The sequence below is a fragment of the Raphanus sativus genome, chromosome 5 (genome assembly GCF_000801105.2).
Source record: "Raphanus sativus cultivar WK10039 chromosome 5, ASM80110v3, whole genome shotgun sequence".
In the NCBI taxonomy this organism is placed as follows: Eukaryota; Viridiplantae; Streptophyta; class Magnoliopsida; order Brassicales; family Brassicaceae; genus Raphanus; species Raphanus sativus.
This window is the reverse complement of record NC_079515.1, coordinates 9,337,942-9,356,688: the sequence shown is the minus strand read 5'-3', so window position 1 is coordinate 9,356,688 and position 18,747 is coordinate 9,337,942. Positions and strand designations below refer to the sequence as shown.

The window sequence follows — 18,747 nt, the reverse complement described above, 5'->3', positions numbered from 1 at the left end:
ACTCCAAGTCAGATCAAGCGAGAACTCAGCCGACCTCTTCACTAAGGCATTACCAACATGCACGCTCAGGAAGCTTATGCAGCATATTGGTATGCGATCACTGAGAAGCCTTCAGTGATGTTCACTTCAGGGGAAGTAATGCGGCTGTACTCTTTTTCCTATCCATGGCTTCCCGTTTTTACCACATTGGGTTTTTGGGTTTACCATGGAAAGGTTTTAACGAGGCAGTATTCCAAACGCATTACAAACTCTAGACGGTTATGGCATTACAATCTCGGTTTTTAACGAGATAGCATCTTACACACATAATGGACATCAAGGGGAAGTGTTATGAATATTGTGTGATGTCTAGTATGGAATGTTCTAGATTTACTTGTTCCCTACTCTAAGTTTCTTGTTCCCTACTCCAAGTTTTTAGACTTGGTCTTCAAGCTATGTAATCCTATATAAGGAACTCATTACTCATGGAATAAGACAACACATCTCATTCTTTCACAAACAAAGCATCCGATCTCTCTCTCTCTCTCTCTCTCTGGTTCGATTAGTTCTTAAGCAAGAACACTAGGATTAGAACAAAAACATAATATTGGTCGAAATTTTTGGTTTTATCACTGCTATGTTAGTAACTTAGTATGTTACATAGTGGATTTTAGTGGATTTTAGTGGATTTTCAAATCTAAACTAAATCTAGTGTTATTGGATCTATGATTTCACAATCCTTATTAAAATCATAGGTTATTGGTTTAATGATCTATAAATTATAATTCAAATCAATTTTTTTTTAACGCTGATTCATTATGATATTACAATTATCAGGAAGATTATACACGATTCAACAACCGAGAATATTACCTATTTTATGAAAATATACACTTAACTGCATCATGTGAACCGTCCTATGAAGATCTACGTCCTATGAAGATCTACGTCCGACCAGATTTATTTACATTATGTTGAAAATCCCTTGTAATCATTGCTTCTATAATCTGCATAGTTGTCTAATAAATTTCGCTATCTCCAAGACTTTGAAATCTGGATTTGAGTTAATCTGCAATAAATTATATAGTCTGGGAGTCAAACCCCAGATCTGGATGTAGAAGTCTTTAGACTTTAACTATTAGACTAGGGTGCTTCCACATCAAATGTTATTCAATCATATGAATTTGCTAATATATTTGATTTCATTAAGGATTTGAATGAATTTGTATATTTTTTTGTTAAAAGATACAAAATTCAAACTTGAGAGAAAATATTAATCCTAAACAAAATATAAGATTCAAATTTGAGAGAAAAATACTAATCCTAGAGAATTTAAAAATCTGTATATTTCAATTGCACTGTGGAAAATCTCCATCCATTAATAATTTATGATGCACCTGTATAATTTTCATCTTTATTTTTTATTCAATTCTATCTATTTTGTTCTAAATAGACTTAAACCTTCAGAAACATTAATTAACACACCAAAAAAAACACCAAAGTTCTAAATAGGCTTAAACCTTCAGAAACATCAATTAACACACCGAAAAACACCAAATATATGTTTTTACTCGATAAAATTACTCAAATTGCAGACTAGAAATTAGTAAAAACGCCAAAATATCACCAAAAGACACCAAAATATTTGAATGGATTTTTATAGATTTCTTTTCTAAAAAGAGAAAACTCAAATTCTAGAGAAAACCTCCATATTTGTAAATACTAATCCGAGATAATTTAAAAATCTGTATATTTCAATTACATTGTGGAAAATCTCCATCCATTAATAACTTATGATGCACATAAATAATTTTCATCTTTATTTTTTATTCAATTCTATCTATTTTATTCTAAATAGACTTAAACCTTCAAAAACACCAATTAACACACACCAAAATATATGCTTTGACTCGATAAAATTACTTAAACCGCAGATTAGAAATTAGTAAAAACGCCAAAATAGCACGAAAAGACACCAAAATATATACTTTGACTCTATAAAATACTTAAAACACAGATTAGAAATCAGCAAAAACACCAAGTATCAGCTTATCAGATTATTATCTATAGTATTATATGACATATTTGTAAATACTACTGAATGATGCTCTTAATGTCATATAAAAAAAAGCTTAACATTTAGACAAAAAACATGTCATATAAAAATTAATAAAATATGACTTATTAATTTTCTCAAAATTTGCAGTCTAAGACCATCTTTTTGCACGTGCAAGTGGAGAATCAAACATGATCCAAAATTTTGAGGGTTTGTAATTTTTTTTGTTTTAGAAATAGTTATAAATATAAAATCATATATTTATCAAAAAAATCACATAGCTATGTTTAAATTTAATTTTCGTATTTATTAACCAATAAATATAAATATAAATTACAAATTTGATTTTGTTAACATAACCAACAAAAAATGCAATAAGTTTGGAAGTAAGCATTTATATCGATTGTATATTTTGGAAAGTAAAAAGAAATAGTTGTGGTGTTTGTTCTAATATTAGATGTAATTTTAGAATAATATTCTAATTTGATTATGTTTTGGAAATTAATATTAACTAGATTTTGACCCGCCCTTAAAAGGGCGGGTATATTTTATGTTTTATATTTTCTAGAAATTTAATTTTTATATTTGTGTTTTTCATCGTATAATATTTTTTTTTGTAAATGATCGTTAAGAAATTTTAATAATTGTATTAAAATAGTTGGACCACACCTATATCAATATGTCATATTCTTGTTTCGATAGTATCGATAACACATTTTCTTGATTTTTTTGTAATTTTTATGTTTGTTCTCTTAGAGGTTATTCATTTAAATTTATTATACGGTTAAGTTTTAATGTTTTTTCTTTTTGATTTTTGATTTCGGTTCGATCGTGCTCTTTTTCCTATTAAAGATATATCAGAACCGTTCGATAATTTAGAAATTATAGGTTAGATTTTGGGTTAATTAGTTTTGTCCATGGTTTGATTGGGATATTTGATTTTAATAACGAAAAATCAATCAATACTATTAAAACAGAAGGCCCTTTTTTTAGGTGCCCTCCTGTTTCAACAATATTTACCATTTTTTGCCACTGTATTATTTTTAAGCTATGTTTTTAATTAAAATCAGTATTTTTGTAATTTTTTTTATTCAAACAGAAACACATATGTGATAGCTATGTAATTCTTTTTATTTTCGTAATACATTCAAAGTAATCGAATATACCCTAAATCCCTAATAATACTGAACGACATATTACCTGAAATCCCTAATAATACTAAACGACATCTATTTAGTTTGATTTTGTACCACTTTCAACCGTGGTTTTTCGAAGATTATACAGATGAAGCTTGATACAAATGCTTTGAAACTTCCATTCCTACGATTGGCAAAAATATGCTTGATGATTTTTCTATTCTATCCTCCACTGATCTCCCGAACATCATATGTGAGTTTTATTTCTTTGATGCGATTCTTTTGTGTTCATCCGATAAGCAATATGTGTTGTTGATTTTAGTTTTTTTTTCTGGGTTTCATTTTGATGAGTTTAGTAAGAAGCTGTACAGATTGTGAAGCCTGCGGAAGGAACAACCACACCCGCTTTTTTCTTCTGAGTTGTCATGGTCGCTGCTGATTTTCGGGCTAGGAGAGGAGGCGAATCAATCGAGATGAAGGAGAAGATTGATGTCAATAAGAAGCCAATGACTAGGTATATACTTCTTTGCCCGAATTGAGTTTTATTTTGGAAACCCCAACACTTGATTTTGCTAAGATCCCAATTTCTTTCATTGTATGGTTTTGTTCTTGCTTCCACTGTCTGGGTTTCTTCTTGCGTATTGGGTTCGTATCGTACTTATTCCGATTTCGTTTCAATTACTCTGTTTTATTCTCAGTGAACGGTTATCTTCACCCATCTTTAAAGAGCTCAAAGTTTAAGCTTTTTATGTTTCTGCAATGTCTTTACAGAAAATAGTTTCTTTGTCTTCCCAAATTGATATGCTGATGAATCATTAGTAATGAGTACCTTATTTGTCTCAGATATTTTAAGGAAGCCAAACATTAACCCTGTTGTCTGTTTATTTGACCCTGGAGAAAAGACTTCTGTGGAGGGTCCTGTCACACCTTTTATTCTCCATAATTCTTTTTCTCTGCTTATGTATTTCCAGCTAATAAGTATAAGTGTTCTTGCTTTGAAACTTGGACTTTATTATATGTACTGATGCTTTTTGATCAGCTTAATGAGCAGCGTCAAACTGATTCCTGAGCAGCGTCGAACTGGTGGAAGGGTGATATGGAGAGCAGGAAGCGTGATGGTGGTTTATCATGGGTGTGACTCCTTCTGCGATCTCTAATCAAATTGCCAGACCTGAAGAAACTCTTTTTTTTTGTTCCAGATGTATCTTCAGCTGGCATTAAAGCAACAAAATGCCAAGTAGTCTAAACGCACCTCCGGAAATCAAAGATCCGATTGTCAAGAACCCGATTCGCAAGGAGAGTATGACAGAAGAAGAATCTGAGTTTAACAGTCTATTAAACAGCTTAGGCTCACGTTTTCACGAGTGGTGGGGTACTGGTGTGATTCCGGTGAGCGCTGACTTACTACCTCATACGATTCCCGGTTAAAAAACACATTTCAGGCTTCTTCCTATAAAACTCTCCCTTGCCATTTTGCTCTTGGTAAGATGCTTTCTAATTCCTACTTACATTTTTCTCGGAGGGTTCTGTTTCGTGTGCCAAAATTTTTGACTTGAAATATGCACTTTACAGGTAGGAACAGGAATCACTAAGAATTGGCAACGCTATACTTAAGCCCTGGGAGAAAAGTTTGATTGCAAAGATTGCCGTGAAGCGAGGTATCCAGAATTCAAATAACAAACTGATGGCGGATGAGATATTAGTGTTTGTACATAATTCTCTTTCTCTGCTTATGTATTTCCAGCTTAGAAATAAAAGGGAAAACAGAATTTAATATAAAAAATAAGTCAATGTTTATATACCTTTGTATTTTTATATGTGGCCAAGAGAACGTACCCACACTGAAAAAAATAATATATAAAGCATGTATATATTTTAATTTTTAATTAAAATTTCTGACAAAAATAATTAAATCCATATTTTGAAATGGGTGTAAAAATCAATATTATTAAGGTAGAATCACAAAATTGGATCCAACTGGTGTCTAAAATTGGTTACAACCTTATATTATTTAAAATAAATAGATAATTATTGTGAAATTTGAAAATTCCTTTTAAACTATTTTAAATTTTTTATTTTGAATTTTAAATATTTATTTATTTATTAAAATATTAAACTAACAAAATTCAAAATAAATAAATATATAGATAAATAAGTATATTTATTATTTAAAAAATGATATCAGTCTTAATATTTTGTTTATACACTCCATAATTAAAAATAAGTCTAAATCAATTATTTATCAAATATAAAATACATATATATATATATATATATATATATATATAATTAAGCTTCAGGATATAAATCGAGAATCAAAGTCTAACAGAAACAGAACCGAATCAATTTAACAAAATATCTGAATGGTTCTTACATCTCTAAAATAGAAAAACTAAAATCAAACCAAGAATCAAATGGGTATCCGAATATCTCAAACACATTTTATATATCTAAAAATATTAATTATATTTAGTTTTAAAGTTATCAAATAGTCTAAAAATATTATTTATAAATCGAACTGCCCAAAAACTAGGTTACTCTATTATTTTTTATCTGTAATATTTAAAAGTATCCTAATTTCTTGATAGAACTGAATCACTTGAATATATTTTATTCAAAAAATTAAATTTATCCTATTTATCCGTTATTTTATCCAAAATGAATTTTAACTGAACTATTTAAAATTAGCCAAAAGTGGGAGCCGAACTCAAATGTTAATTATCAACAAGATCAAACTCGACCAAAGCAAATCTCTGAAACTAAAACACACACACACACACAACTGAAAAATGAAAAATCCAAGGTAACAAACAGAAATATATTTTTTCTTTATTTAAAATTTTCAAAATACCTGTCTTCCTCTTAAGGAATTCATTTGTTTGACGTTTTGGATTGCTATAACTGATTATCAAACTCCTCCTGCAATTCGATCACCATTCTCTCTTCATCCGCCAAGAATAACCACCTATTAAAAGACATATAAAGTTTAGGCAAACAAAACAAAGACTGAAGAAGAATAATAAAAAAACCATGGATTGGATTAAGTTGTATACTTTTTGAGATTGGGCGGAGTATGTTGAACCAACGGAGACGGCATGATTTCCCGGTGCGTTGAAGAAGACCTTTGGATTGAATTGAGCTCCACTCACGCGGACCGTATCTTTGATGAACACTTCGTCTTCTTCGGCTTTCCATGGCCCTTTCTTTATCAATTCTTCTTTGCCGCGTCCATGTATTTTTGTTTTAAATCGGTCTCTGTTTGGTAAATCGTGATGTTTTGTCTCAAATATCTAACCTGAAATAATAATTAGGAAACAAGAATATTTAACAAACAGATTTAATTTCTACTAAAATATTAAACAAAAAAGCTCTAACCGGTGATATAAGGAATCAAAAAGAATGACCAATTCCTATGCGTTCCTTAAAAATTACATCATTTATGAATAATGGTAATGACCAATTCCTATCTATTCCTTAAAAATTACACCATTTATGAAGAATTTTTGTTATGTGTAACAAAAACAAAAGTAATAAATTTTTCTTTTCATTTCTTTTATTTTGTTCCTGCAATTTTTTTCCTACTCATTCATATTCCTATTTTAATGGTCACCAGTTAAAGCCAAAGACAAATAAATACGCAGTTGACATATGAATTCGTAAAAGAACAAAGATAGAAAAGAGAACATGTTCATATTGGAGAGCAACGAATCCGCGGTGTCCTCCGGTTTTGGTCGCTGAATCGGCATAGATCGTAGAAGACTTTTTTTTTATGAACAACGATCGGAATCGACTTTGGTTTGTGTTACATAGAATATAACTTATGGGATTTTTTTAATATAACTCATGGGCTTAAGACTCATTTTGCTTAAACCCAATATTAAAAAAACAATTCATCAAACCCCATTGTAAACTAAGGTTTTTATTTTCAAGTATAATTTAAATATTGACTATGTTTATTAAAAATTTAGTTTATTTATATTATTATTTAAATATCTCATATTCATCAACCTCTTTTTTCATCTATAATATTATTTAATTATCTCATATGAATATATATATATATGTAAATTAAAGAAGATATTATTATTAAATTTTTTACATAATAAAAATTTACCAAAGCAAAGTTTTCAATTTTTTTAACATCTTATAATTAAGTTTTAGATCTAAACATAAGTAAAATACAAACTTATCATAAATAACCAAAGAGAATAAGTTTTTTGAAATACAAATATAAAACTTTAAAATAACTTATTCTCTAATCAAATGATTTTTTTTTCAACCATTCACAATACTAACATTTTGTATATATGAAAACCAATATAAACCTAAAAAACAACTTCTAACATAAATCATTAAAACACTTGATATACATTTTATGTTGAAACACATAATATATACAAACATAAATTTGCCAAAGAAACATATCCGCCATTGTCACTTTCTCAAAACATAAATTAAAATCTCAACTATTTAACTCGGTATATTATCAAAACATGAGTTACAATCTAAAACGTGTAACTCGAATTAGTATTACGCATCGTTATAATAGTATAGATTATACTTCAAAACCAAATTATACAATGTTTGATGTTTAAACTTTACAGGAAACAAATCCCGTCCGTCCAAAGGAAACATACCCGCCCTCTTAACGGTTGCTTGCCACGCAATCTGTCGGTAAGATTATACGTTATCGTAGTTGATATATATATATGTTGGACCAAACCAAATTTATTAACGACAATCGATCTCAATCCAGATATTCATGCCTAAACACACTTATGAAAAATTGAATAAAAGCATAAATTTAGAACAAAACGATTATCCCGCCCTTTATCCCGCCCTCTAAAGGGCGGGTCAAAATCTAGTAGTACTTAAAACTCTTACAATATATAATAACTTCCTAGAAACTATTTCTATTTTTAGTTTAAAGTGACACTTAAAATATAAATTAAGAAGGATTTTTAAAAGTTAATATTTCAAGTAGCCATTTTTTAGTAAGAACAAAAGTATCCAAAATTTATGTTTACAAAAATGCTGTAAGAAAAATAAAATCATGGCTTCAAAATTGAATAAGAATTATTGTGGGCTTACAAATAAACGACCAAATTATGTTTTCTATAGCCCAAGCCCAAAAATGTTTAAGTATCAACCAACAAAATAGAAAGTTGTCTTTCTGTTTTTCGAGAATCTCTTCCAACTCAAAAAAAAATCTTCCCTTTTCTCCCCAAATTAATCGGATCAAACGATCCATCATCACCGATAACACAAATCCCTTTTTTTGTTTGTTGATGATCATAGATCTTACGCTCATAAAAACTTTATTTTCGAACTAAAACTTAATGCTTTTAACTTTGCAGATACGGTTGCATGTGTTCTCACATGATAAATCTGCTTAATCAGATGAGAATCTGTTGTTTTTGGTTTATGCCCGAAGAGGATCTTAAAAAATAAAGTCATAGGGGTAATACAAACCAAGATCGGACACTTCGGATCTTGTATTTCTTATCTATTCAGGTAAATAAAGTTTTATGTTGATATGTATTTGTATGTTCACTGAGATAGTATAATAAGTAAATATTATTGAAATCAAACCTGCTAATATTACTTTTCAGATATAGTTGCATGTGTCCAAAGAGGATCTTAAAAAAGTAGTTTTTTTAGTAGAAACCAAGCTCGGACACCCCGGTTCCAGATTTCCTATCTATTCAGGTAAATATATTTCATCATTTATCTTTATCTGTATGAGTACGTTGACTGAGACAGATTAATAAGTAAATAAATCTTGAATCTAACCCTTTTTATTATGTACTTTGTTATTTTACATGTCGGAATCGCGAGTAATTCCGTTCAATTTTTTTTGGACATACAGAAAAGGGAGATCGAGTGAAACATGGTCAAACGAAGGTACACTAAAAAGGATCTGACTCTTTTTAATGTTTTTCTAAAGATCTTGATATTAGTACGATGAATTCTCCTCTATATATTAAGATGGTTTCAGAGGTGTTCGAGACAATATATAATAGACGGTATGCTTTCACTCTGTATATTAACATATAAACATCTATATATAATATAATAATCTTACCAATCAAGAATCTGGTGTTTTCTTTTCCACTCAAAACTTTTTCAAAATCCATCAAAGAAAGAAACATATCTTTGTTGTGATAATCACAATCAGATATCTTTGTGAGATTGATAAATGTTATCTTCTTTGTATGTTTTGTTGTTTGGTAATGACCCTTTGCGTCTGTCACAGAGAAGTTGCTAATGTTCTTCCACTCACCCACAACACATTTACTCCCCATACTTATCAAAACATGCATTTACATGTTGCTTGAATTTTGTCACCCTGCAAAATAGAGGTCATGTCACGTTAGGAGCACTATGAATATCAAACTAAACGAAAATGATTTAAGTTTACCTCTTGTCAGCGAACACGATTTCAAGTTTTTCACCAAAGCCTGCTTTTGTTTGCTTCCAGGTGTGGAGTACTTTCACCTGGATGGACCAATCGATTCTGTAAGATTTCAGCTGGGAAAGGTAAGAAACTTTATGCACTCTACTCATTTTCGATGTTAAGAAAATAAATGTTGATTGTTAGGATTATGGTTGATTACAGTGGTTATATATAAGGTGCAATTAGATCTGATTTTTTTTTTTGTAAAAAAGGCAATTAGATTTGAATTTGTGCAATATATTTTCGTTTAGTTAAGATTTGAACTAACTGATGTTATTTTAAAACTAATTCAATAGTTAGGAGTTATGATATTTTGGTTGTTGGATGATAAGGCTCTTCAAATAATCCAAGTTATAATTGTTAAAGAGGATATTTCGGTCTACAATCTGAATATTCTTTTTATGTACGTATCTGCGAAATTTTCGATGTGGTGGTTTTCTATTTTGAGTCTGTAATTTTTTAATTTAAGAAAATATAAATATGCTATGCGAAGTTTTGGATGTGGAGGTTTTATATTTGAGTTTGTAAATATTTTTCTAGCGATAGTTAAATATTTGAAGATGGATATTTTGGTTAATAACAAATTAGATGCTATGCGAGATTTTTGGGATGGGTTTGGTTTTGTATTTAAGGTTTAATTGCTCATATTTATGAAAATTGATTAAATAAATGATCTAAAAGGTTAGGATACCATTGATTGTAAAATATTTCATATGTTAATTATTCAAAACAAACCCAATATCAAATAGGGTAATTAGGGTTTCGTTAGGGAGTTAAAGTAATCTTCAAATTTTTTTTTGTATAACTGGTACTTAAGTTATAAGCTGATTACTCACATCACGGTTTTTACAAATTATTTACACATATAAAACCAAATGATACTTGGACTATATATTGTTTTGCAGGTTATGTCTAACCGGCTGTGTATTTGCTTAACGTTTGGGAAACCTTTTTGGAAACAGCTATTAATCTAATTAAGGATTAGTTCCTTTCATAACAGAGCAATATATAGATATAACATGTCAATGTGTTAATTAGTTGCAACATATTTCTGTAACGATGGAAACTTATTATCTTGTCATATATGTAAAAGTTACATTTAGTTGGATAGTAAAGAACTAATTGGCATAAATATAGACATTGTTACAAATATAATTTAATGGCGTGATTTGTGGGAGCTTTGGTGGTCTTTTTTTCTATTCCTAATCTACCCTTAATGATTTCTAATTTTAAGGCAAATCTGATGGCACAAAAAGTAATATGCCAAAGGAAAGTAGGGGTAATTTCATAAAAAGGTTCATGAATTAATAGTATTGATTTGTGATTATATATTGGGAGAGAAATATATAATTTTCACCAACTTTTCTAGAAAAATTGTAAACACAAAGAAAGAAAAGTTTTTGTCTTCAAGTTTCTGTCGAGAAGAAAAAAGAAGAGTTTCCAAGTTCTTGTCTAACCAAATCAAGAGTGTACAGATTTTTGTCTGACCACTATCCAAATTTTATTGTTCTATTTATTATTTTATAGGTAATGAATCCTGATTGTGGATAAAAAAACGTCAAAAGAAAAAAAGACTGAAAAAATCAGAGTTTCAAAGAGGTCCTTTTCATAAGTTTTTTATTAAAAACAAAAAGAGGTTTCTTCCACTCAAAATAGTGAATATGAAAATATAAAAGATACAGAAAAACATATAAATTATTTCAGATTATTAAAAAGGTTTTTTTTTTTGAACAGGATCTTTATAGAGTCCAAGATGGCCATGCTGCTGCCATAAGACAAAGCTTCATTTTTTACAATGGAGGCACCGCTCTGCTACTCTTCTAGTGATGATGTCGAGTCTTAACCTGAATCTGAAGCTGGGTATCAGGTATGTGTTCATGAGCTAAACCGGTTTCGAACTAATAAAATTGTGAGGGAAAGACAATTGTAAAAAAAAGACAACTTAATTAGCAGTATGCGTGTAAGCTTGTAACTCATATATCTCGTGTCTTAGGTAATGAAATAACTTCCACGTGACACAAAAAGAAAACTAAATCATGATTTACATAAAAGAAATTCCAAATTCATTTATTTTTCTAAACAGTCTCATATAGAGAGTAATTAAAATTATATTTCCAATAACTACTGACTACTGTTGTTATCAATAATAATAGATTTTATAAACTGATTTCATAATCATTATCCTTTGTGTGATACGAGGTTTGCGTTAAAATAGATCATCTTTCTTATTTATCCTAATAGAAGAAAACTAATAATCAATTTGAAAATAAATACTTATGTATAACCTGAAATAAATAGCTCTTTTTGTTTGCTTAAGGTTATCACATAAATTAAAAACTGAGTAGTTCCTTCAACCCCTATCTTTGACAACAACAAAAAGATAAAGTAAAATAAAAAAGAAAAAAACACTTTATTTTGTATATAATCAAAAAAACCCTACTCAGGAAAAGTCCTAATTCCTATAAGCTTTACTCTCAATAAAGGCGCCTGACGAATCTCCACTGCCACACTGAAAGAAAGAAAGATCGCAAACACTTGAAGCCAAAATCTCCACCTAACCATGGAAGCTCTCTCTACTTCATCATCATACATCTCTAATCCTATCCCGAGGACAAAGCATCTCTTCTTCAAACCTTCCCTGCCACTCGTAGCTTCATCCCAGTCTTCGTGCTGGCTCTGTAATTCGCCACCAAAGCTTAGAATCCCCAAGCTGAGAATCAGAGATGGATCAAGCCACGGCCTTCGGATACAAGCTCTCTTACACAACGACACACCAAGCGAAGGTGAAGAGAATCTCGGCGAAAGCAATGGGTTTGGCTTCTTTCCTAGAGACATCTTCTCTTTATCACAGGTACCCTCAAGGGACAAAGTTGAATACTTTATTACAATTCTTGTCGTGGGTCCGTGGGATTCTTTTGTATTGGCTACTCCTTGTCTCTTTGTCTTGTGATTATTAGGTGTATTGTCATGAAAAGTTTAATACTTTATTACCGTTCTTGTCATGGGTACTCTTGAGCTAGTTCTGGATATGATGCAGAGTTTGTATTGGTGTAAAGGTTGTAGCTTTGGCACATAAGGCTAATAGCTTCTTTTTCTTTTATGTTGTGTGAAGGAAAAGATTGAGAGTGTAATAGATGTGGAGTCATCTCTTGCACTTCCACAGGGTGCTGGGAACAGAGGTGGGCTTTTTAGAACTCCCATATCTGGTGGAGTTCAGAATGCAACATCAGCTCATGCGTTGCCTAGGCCTTCTTTGGCTGTAAGGAACTTGCTGGAGCAGGTAAAAAGATTCGCCCCTTAAGATTGTTCTGGAGTTCATTTTTTTTTTGCTTTGATGAGAAAGATGATAAGTTCTTGTTTTCTTTCTTAAATGATTCAAGGCTAGGTTTGCTCATCTATGCACAGTGATGTCTAAAATGCACCACCGTAGGGAAGGTTACCCATTTGGGTCTTTGGTGGATTTTGCACCTGATCGTATGGGGCGTAAGTCACACTATCTCTCTCTCTCTCACTTTCTTTGTATGCTGAGATGTTCTTTAGAATGTGACTTTAGTGACTTACTAGTGGACAATTGATTCATAAGTATTAAACTTCCTCCCACTCTATAAAAAATTGTATCTTGATTTCGTTCTTCTTGTGTGAACGAATAGGAGGAAAGTGAAATCAATTTATGTTTTCTTCTTCAAATCTCATTATACATGTAAGATCGGTGTTTTTTTTGTGCGTTTGGATGGTATTGAAGGGAATGTTGGATTAGTACATTTAACTTGTCTTGTGTTTTCTTATACGGCTTATAAATTATTTTTGTTTCCAGATCCAATCTTTTTATTTTCACCGTTGGCCATCCACACACGAAATCTATTGGCTGAACCTAGATGCAGTCTCGTTGTTCAGGTAATATTGGCTACTGTATTCAAACTACAAAAGACAAAACGGTTTTCTTTTCTCTCTTTTGTTCTGTAATATGGTGTGATTTGGCTGGCAGATACCTGGATGGAGTGGCCTATCGAATGCAAGAGTGACATTATTTGGTGATGTCTACCCATTGTCAGAAGATGAACAGGTGAGCATCTAAATTAATTGTTAACCTTTGTTTCTTTTCAATTTATGCGTTGACTGTACATGAATCTCACTTGCTAAAAAACATATGTATGTGCGATTAATGTGTCGTGATATCTCTGGTTGTGGCGTGTTGGTAGGAGTGGGCACATAAGCAATATATTGCAAAGCACCCGCACGGGCTTTCAGAGCAATGGGGAAACTTTCACTATTTTAGAATGCAGAACATAAGGTTTTGTTTCTTAACTCATGCCACCTCCTATTCTCTACTTATCAACTCTGTATTCAAACGTGAATATTGGCAGTGATATATATTTCATTGGAGGGTTTGGCACGGTCGCATGGGTTGATGTCAAAGAGTATGAGGCTTTACAGCCAGATAAGATAGCCGTCGATGGTGGAGAGCACAACCTCAAGGTGCTTTTTTTTCAGATTCAATAAACTTTCTTCTTCTTTGGTAAATTGAAGTAGGCTCTTACTTTTTTTTTTTTTAACTTGTTGTAGGAACTAAATGCCATCTTCTCAAAGCCGCTTAGAGAGCTACTGTCTTCTGAATCAGAGGTAGACGATGCTGCTCTCATCTCTATAGATAGCAAAGGGATAGATGTACGGGTTCGTCAGGGTGCCCAGGTAATATAAACATTAATTTAACAATTAAGCCTAGTTGATTCATGATCATGCACAGTTGCTTGTCAGCTTACTCGTCTCTATGTTTTTTTTGTTTTGTTGCAGTTCAACGTACAAAGGCTGCCCTTTGAGGAAGGTCATGGTGTTGAAACGCTAGAAGAAGCTAAAGCTGCACTATGGAAGGTGATGGAGAAGGTGAAGCTAAACTATTTCCAGAAATGACCAAAAGATCATGGAATTTGCAGAAATGACAAAACACCTTTTTCTCTAGAAGATTGGGTCTTTAGAATGTTGTTTGTTTCCTCTTTTTGACATCTTTCACTAAGGTTTTGTAGTTTCTCTATCTATTTCGCCCTCTATTTTATTTTATAGTGTTACGAAATGGGGGGTAAACACGATAATCTTGAAATAACAGGTTGAAATCTGAGTTTAATAAGAAAGTTTGGGTCCATTTATTGGTTATGCAACGACTACAACATCGTGGAATCCAGTTGGCAATGGTAGTCTTGCATGCCAAGTCACGATTTTATACTTGTTGAAGGAAGATTGATTTCTTTTTGTTCACCAATACGACATATATTGTGGTGCAGAATTAATTCTCTTGTCACGCAAGTAACTCTATTTTCTTGGTGATTCGAAGTTATCTTGAAAAGTGCTGGTAGGTTTTTGTTACCCTCAAAATGCAGATTAGTAAAGCTTATATTTCTTGACAGGTTTGCTTAAATCTTTTCCCGTATTTTAGCCAAATTAGAGATGTAATTTTCTTTCATCTCTGTTATATGTCACTGGTCTTGGTGTGAAATCTTTTTTATTTTCTTTCTTTCTAGCAGTGACTTATATTTTTTACAATGATTATTACCAAATACACATGTTGAATTATTATAAACATTCTTCTGTGAACCTTAGTTTCTTGATAACTTGATCACATGAACCGATTTTTGAAAACTGTGCATTTGGATGTGGATGGAACAAGACACCGATCGAATAGTATCCATGTCAAATTTACAATGCAACGCAACTCTATTAACCATGTGAAAAGAGATACTAATTAAGCTCAATGTGAAACAAAAGCTAAGGTGTCCAAGTTCTTAAGATCATTCAAGATCTATCACAAAACATAATTGTCGTCAGTGGTATATATTGTTGATTTCTAAGGACAAGACTTGCTTATCATTTTAATAAAGAGACTTGCAATATCATGAAAACTTGGTGGCTGGTGCTACTTTCCATGTGCCTAGCCCCAAAGAACCTTGTTGGATTTGAACCAAAGTTGGAGCACGCTTGACATGATTTGAGCGTTTAGATTCAACATCACGAAGGTCCACTTTTATGTGTTCATAATTCTCTCCCACAATGTGTAAGCAGTTGCTAGAGTTCTTAAATTTAGTGGGATGCAGTAAAACTTTAGACACCCGATCCACAGAGAAACTCATCCCGACATGAAACGCAATAAACTGCTGTGAATGGATTCGTTTCACTGTTAGGAGTTTACTCCATGACATGTCTCCGGTACCTTTGACCTTAGTTGCCATCCATACATCTATATCGTGTACCACCTTACGAGAAGTTAAGAGACAAAGATTTTGCTCTTCTCTAGTCACTGATAAACCATAAACATTATAAGAAAGAGGATCAACCGGAAGAGACACACATCCAAACCTCTCTGTTGAATAATCAAAACATCGTAAGGCACTCTTCATCTCCGTTGGAGAATAAGTAGAAGTAAGCCAGTAAGTATTTCCATCCACACACGTGCCCTGTCGCTCTGCAATGAACCAGTCTCTAGCCTCACCAACAACACTCCACGAATTAGCTGTGAAGTCGTAGATTTCGTACTCAACAAGGCGTAGAGGCCGGCAACCATATCCATGATGATGCACCCTCAAGATTTTGTACTCGTTGTTGCATGTGGATTTACCGAGAGCGTAGGTATCAGAACCATTGTGAATATTTCTTGGTTTGATAATCCTACTGGTTTCCCCTGAACATGGATTCCAAACGACCAATGTATTGTCCATGGTGGTGCATAGCAATAGGCCATCGCAGTGAAAGACGCTGCGTATACCGACTTCTTTCATAGAAGAAGTTGAAAGAGGGTCACAGAGGCTGAACTGACTTATTACTTTTTCAAAGTTGTTGTTGTGGATGCCGTGGACATTAAGCTTAACTAAATAGACCTTATGATAAATTAACATGACAAAAAGAGAGTTCTTAGCAAGACTCCCATCTTTTTTTATAAGAGCATTCCACCCTTTTGAGGTAGATCGGAACCGTGCCAGTGAAGCCTCCGGAACCCTAGATAATATCTCCACAAGCAAATCTTCTGGAAGATACACTTCTCTTTCACTTTCTCTGTCATCAAAGATCTTCTCCTCCTCTACATCATCTTTACCAATAGTCTCCTCTTCAGCATCTTCAAGCAGAGAGTTTTGGGCATGCTGCAGAAGTTTCAAAATTTGGTTGTATAAAACCCTTGTAACCTAGTGCTGTGTGTGTATGAAGGAAGCCCTAGTGTTGTATTGTATGTATGAAACTCACCCATTCAGCTTAAAATTTGGGCTTGTGGGCCTGGAGCGTTACCCAGTGTTATAGTCATATCCATCACTAAGGTCTTCATGTAATAATAAATCCTAGTCATCGCCGTTGGAGCCAAGCCCAACACGTTCAACACCGCTGGAGTTGAAGGACGCTCTTCCTGATTTAAAGGAAGAAAGAGAGGAAAAAGATTCTGCATTTCGTTGTGGTTGGTGGAGGACCCACCGGTGTCGAGTTCTCAGCTTAGCTTCATGACTTCTTGGTTGAGGATGTGGCTAAGATATACTCAAAGGTGCAAGCTAGAGTTCACGAGGAAGGATCACTCTTCTTTGAAGCAGGCGACCACATTCTCAACATGTAAGTTCCCAAGTTTCTACCTATCTTGTCTGAATGCTACCAGACAACATGTAAGCACGAGACTTTGGTTAATCCTAGGCGCTCGCTCACCAGCTGCAGAGGACCTATAATATCCACCTAACTACGTAACCAATACCCTCTCGTGCTCTCAAATCTGACTCCTTTCATACACATGGACAGATTTCAACGATTGGATCAGTATCTCCAGCTCATCATCACCACCAAGACTCCTCAAACGGCTTCTCTCTCAGGGAGCAGCAATATACGCGCTTTGGATAGAGAGAAACAGGAGACTTCATGATAACATTGCAACGTCTCCGGCTCTTCTTTTTTGGATCTCTGGATATATTTGATAAGAGACATCATTTTGGGGGAACAGATTGAACCCAAAATTCAGCGACCTGATGAAAAATTCGGCTCGCTAGAGCATAAAATCATTTCTCCTTAATTGGATCTCTGGGACTAGCCTTATCTTGTCACACAAGTAACTCTAGTTTCTTGAGATTCATCTTCAAAGTCTTAGATTTTTAAAAGATCAACGGGATAGGAGCACAGTTCTTGAGGGTTTGGTCGTGGAGATACTCTCAAGGACACTTAAGATCCATATCCAAGCAAGGGATGGAATATCAAATTTAGACAACTTGGGTTTGTTACAAGACAACAGCCTCTTTAGGAGATGGTGTAGGCCATGAGAAACTTCTAAATATTTTTCTTTCATCTCTGTTAACATAGTAGATTTCTTTTACGGCAAACAGATCTTATTCATAAAATTTAAGATTACAAAGTCAATATTCAAAACTTCAGGAAAACATATATTCCCTGGAAAGATTGCTTAAATCCTTTCCCGTGTCAACCCAAAATTAAAGAAGAATTTTTCTTTCATCTCTGTTATATTTCACTGGTCTTGGTGTTCACATTAAAGACAATGAAGAATCTTTTTTTTTTCTTTTCTTTTCTCGTATTGAGCTATATCTTTCCAATGACTATTACCAAATAAAAATGTTTTGAATTATTATAAATATTCTTCTGTGAACCCTAGGTCCTTGATAACTGATCACATAAGCCGATTTAGATGTGGATGGGACAAGACACCGTATAGTATCCATGTCTTAATTTACAATGCAACACAACTCTATACCATATGAAAAAGGATACTAAGCTCAATGTGAAACAAAAGACACTACAAGAAAACACGGGCTTAGCGACGAAAGTTAGCGACAAAATAATTTCCTCGTAAAATTACGAGGCCTTTACGAGGAAATTACGTGAAAAGACAATAAACACGTTATTTCGTCGTTAATTAACGACGAAAGAGTTTCGTCGTAAACCAAACGTAAAAGAACATCGTTTTTACGAGGAAACAGCATTTCGTCGTAAGGAACACGTAAAAATTAACGTGTAATTAACGAGGAAAATATTTACGTGGTTTTTGCGAGTGTCACCTAATTTTAGGTGACACACGTTTTTTATCTTGTCTAACTACCCATATTTCGTCGTTAATTCGTAGTAAAATCTCACCTACCAATTTCGAATTTTCCTAT

General features: G+C 32.8%; 2 protein-coding genes and 2 long non-coding RNA genes across 7 annotated transcripts; 3 read left to right on the top strand and 1 right to left on the bottom strand.

Annotated features, from left to right (window-relative positions):
- The first annotated feature begins 2,994 nt into the window (after positions 1-2,994).
- LOC130512721 (uncharacterized) lies at positions 2,995-4,967 on the top strand. Of its 4 annotated transcripts, none has more exons than XR_008946305.1 (5): positions 2,995-3,424; positions 3,528-3,685; positions 4,015-4,303; positions 4,371-4,653; positions 4,744-4,967. It is a non-coding gene; the product is annotated as an uncharacterized LOC130512721 (long non-coding RNA). The 4 variants fall into 4 exon arrangements; XR_008946306.1 differs by having other exon boundaries at positions 3,000-3,424; positions 4,211-4,303; XR_008946303.1 differs by having other exon boundaries at positions 4,015-4,653.
- A 3,367-nt stretch (positions 4,968-8,334) lies between these two features.
- Positions 8,335-10,736, top strand: LOC130512722 (uncharacterized). The gene is made up of 5 exons (XR_008946307.1): positions 8,335-8,685; positions 8,784-8,880; positions 9,041-9,075; positions 9,653-9,711; positions 10,534-10,736. It is a non-coding gene; the product is annotated as an uncharacterized LOC130512722 (long non-coding RNA).
- A 1,334-nt stretch (positions 10,737-12,070) lies between these two features.
- Positions 12,071-14,776, top strand: LOC108862522 (uncharacterized). The gene is made up of 9 exons (XM_018636679.2): positions 12,071-12,479; positions 12,741-12,908; positions 13,009-13,111; positions 13,443-13,522; positions 13,614-13,691; positions 13,828-13,919; positions 13,993-14,104; positions 14,192-14,317; positions 14,420-14,776. The coding sequence occupies exons 1-9, from the start codon at positions 12,189-12,191 to the stop codon at positions 14,534-14,536; spliced, it is 1,167 nt and encodes a 388-aa protein (XP_018492181.1). The 5' UTR covers positions 12,071-12,188; the 3' UTR covers positions 14,537-14,776.
- Positions 14,777-15,448: 672 nt separating this feature from the next.
- LOC130494830 (putative F-box protein At4g10190) lies at positions 15,449-17,048 on the bottom strand. Its single transcript, XM_056985635.1, has 2 exons — positions 16,977-17,048; positions 15,449-16,794 (listed from the first exon to the last, which is right to left on the bottom strand). Exons 1-2 carry the CDS (start codon positions 17,046-17,048, stop codon positions 15,511-15,513), a joined length of 1,356 nt encoding a protein of 451 aa, XP_056841615.1. The 3' UTR covers positions 15,449-15,510.
- Between the last annotated feature and the right edge of the window lie 1,699 nt (positions 17,049-18,747).

Excerpts from the sequence above, each read along its gene's own strand:
- LOC130494830 (XM_056985635.1), bottom strand. The coding sequence starts at position 17,048 with ATGCAGAATCTTTTTCCTCTCTTTCTTCCTTTAAATCAGGAAGAGCGT. Across the intron at positions 16,795-16,976 it reads CAACTCCAGCGGTGTTGAAC|GTTACAAGGGTTTTATACAA; the intron begins GTGTTGGGCTTG and ends ACACAGCACTAG.
- LOC108862522 (XM_018636679.2), top strand. The coding sequence starts at position 12,189 with ATGGAAGCTCTCTCTACTTCATCATCATACATCTCTAATCCTATCCCG. Across the intron at positions 12,909-13,008 it reads TAAGGAACTTGCTGGAGCAG|GCTAGGTTTGCTCATCTATG; the intron begins GTAAAAAGATTC and ends AAATGATTCAAG. Across the intron at positions 13,692-13,827 it reads CATTGTCAGAAGATGAACAG|GAGTGGGCACATAAGCAATA; the intron begins GTGAGCATCTAA and ends GCGTGTTGGTAG.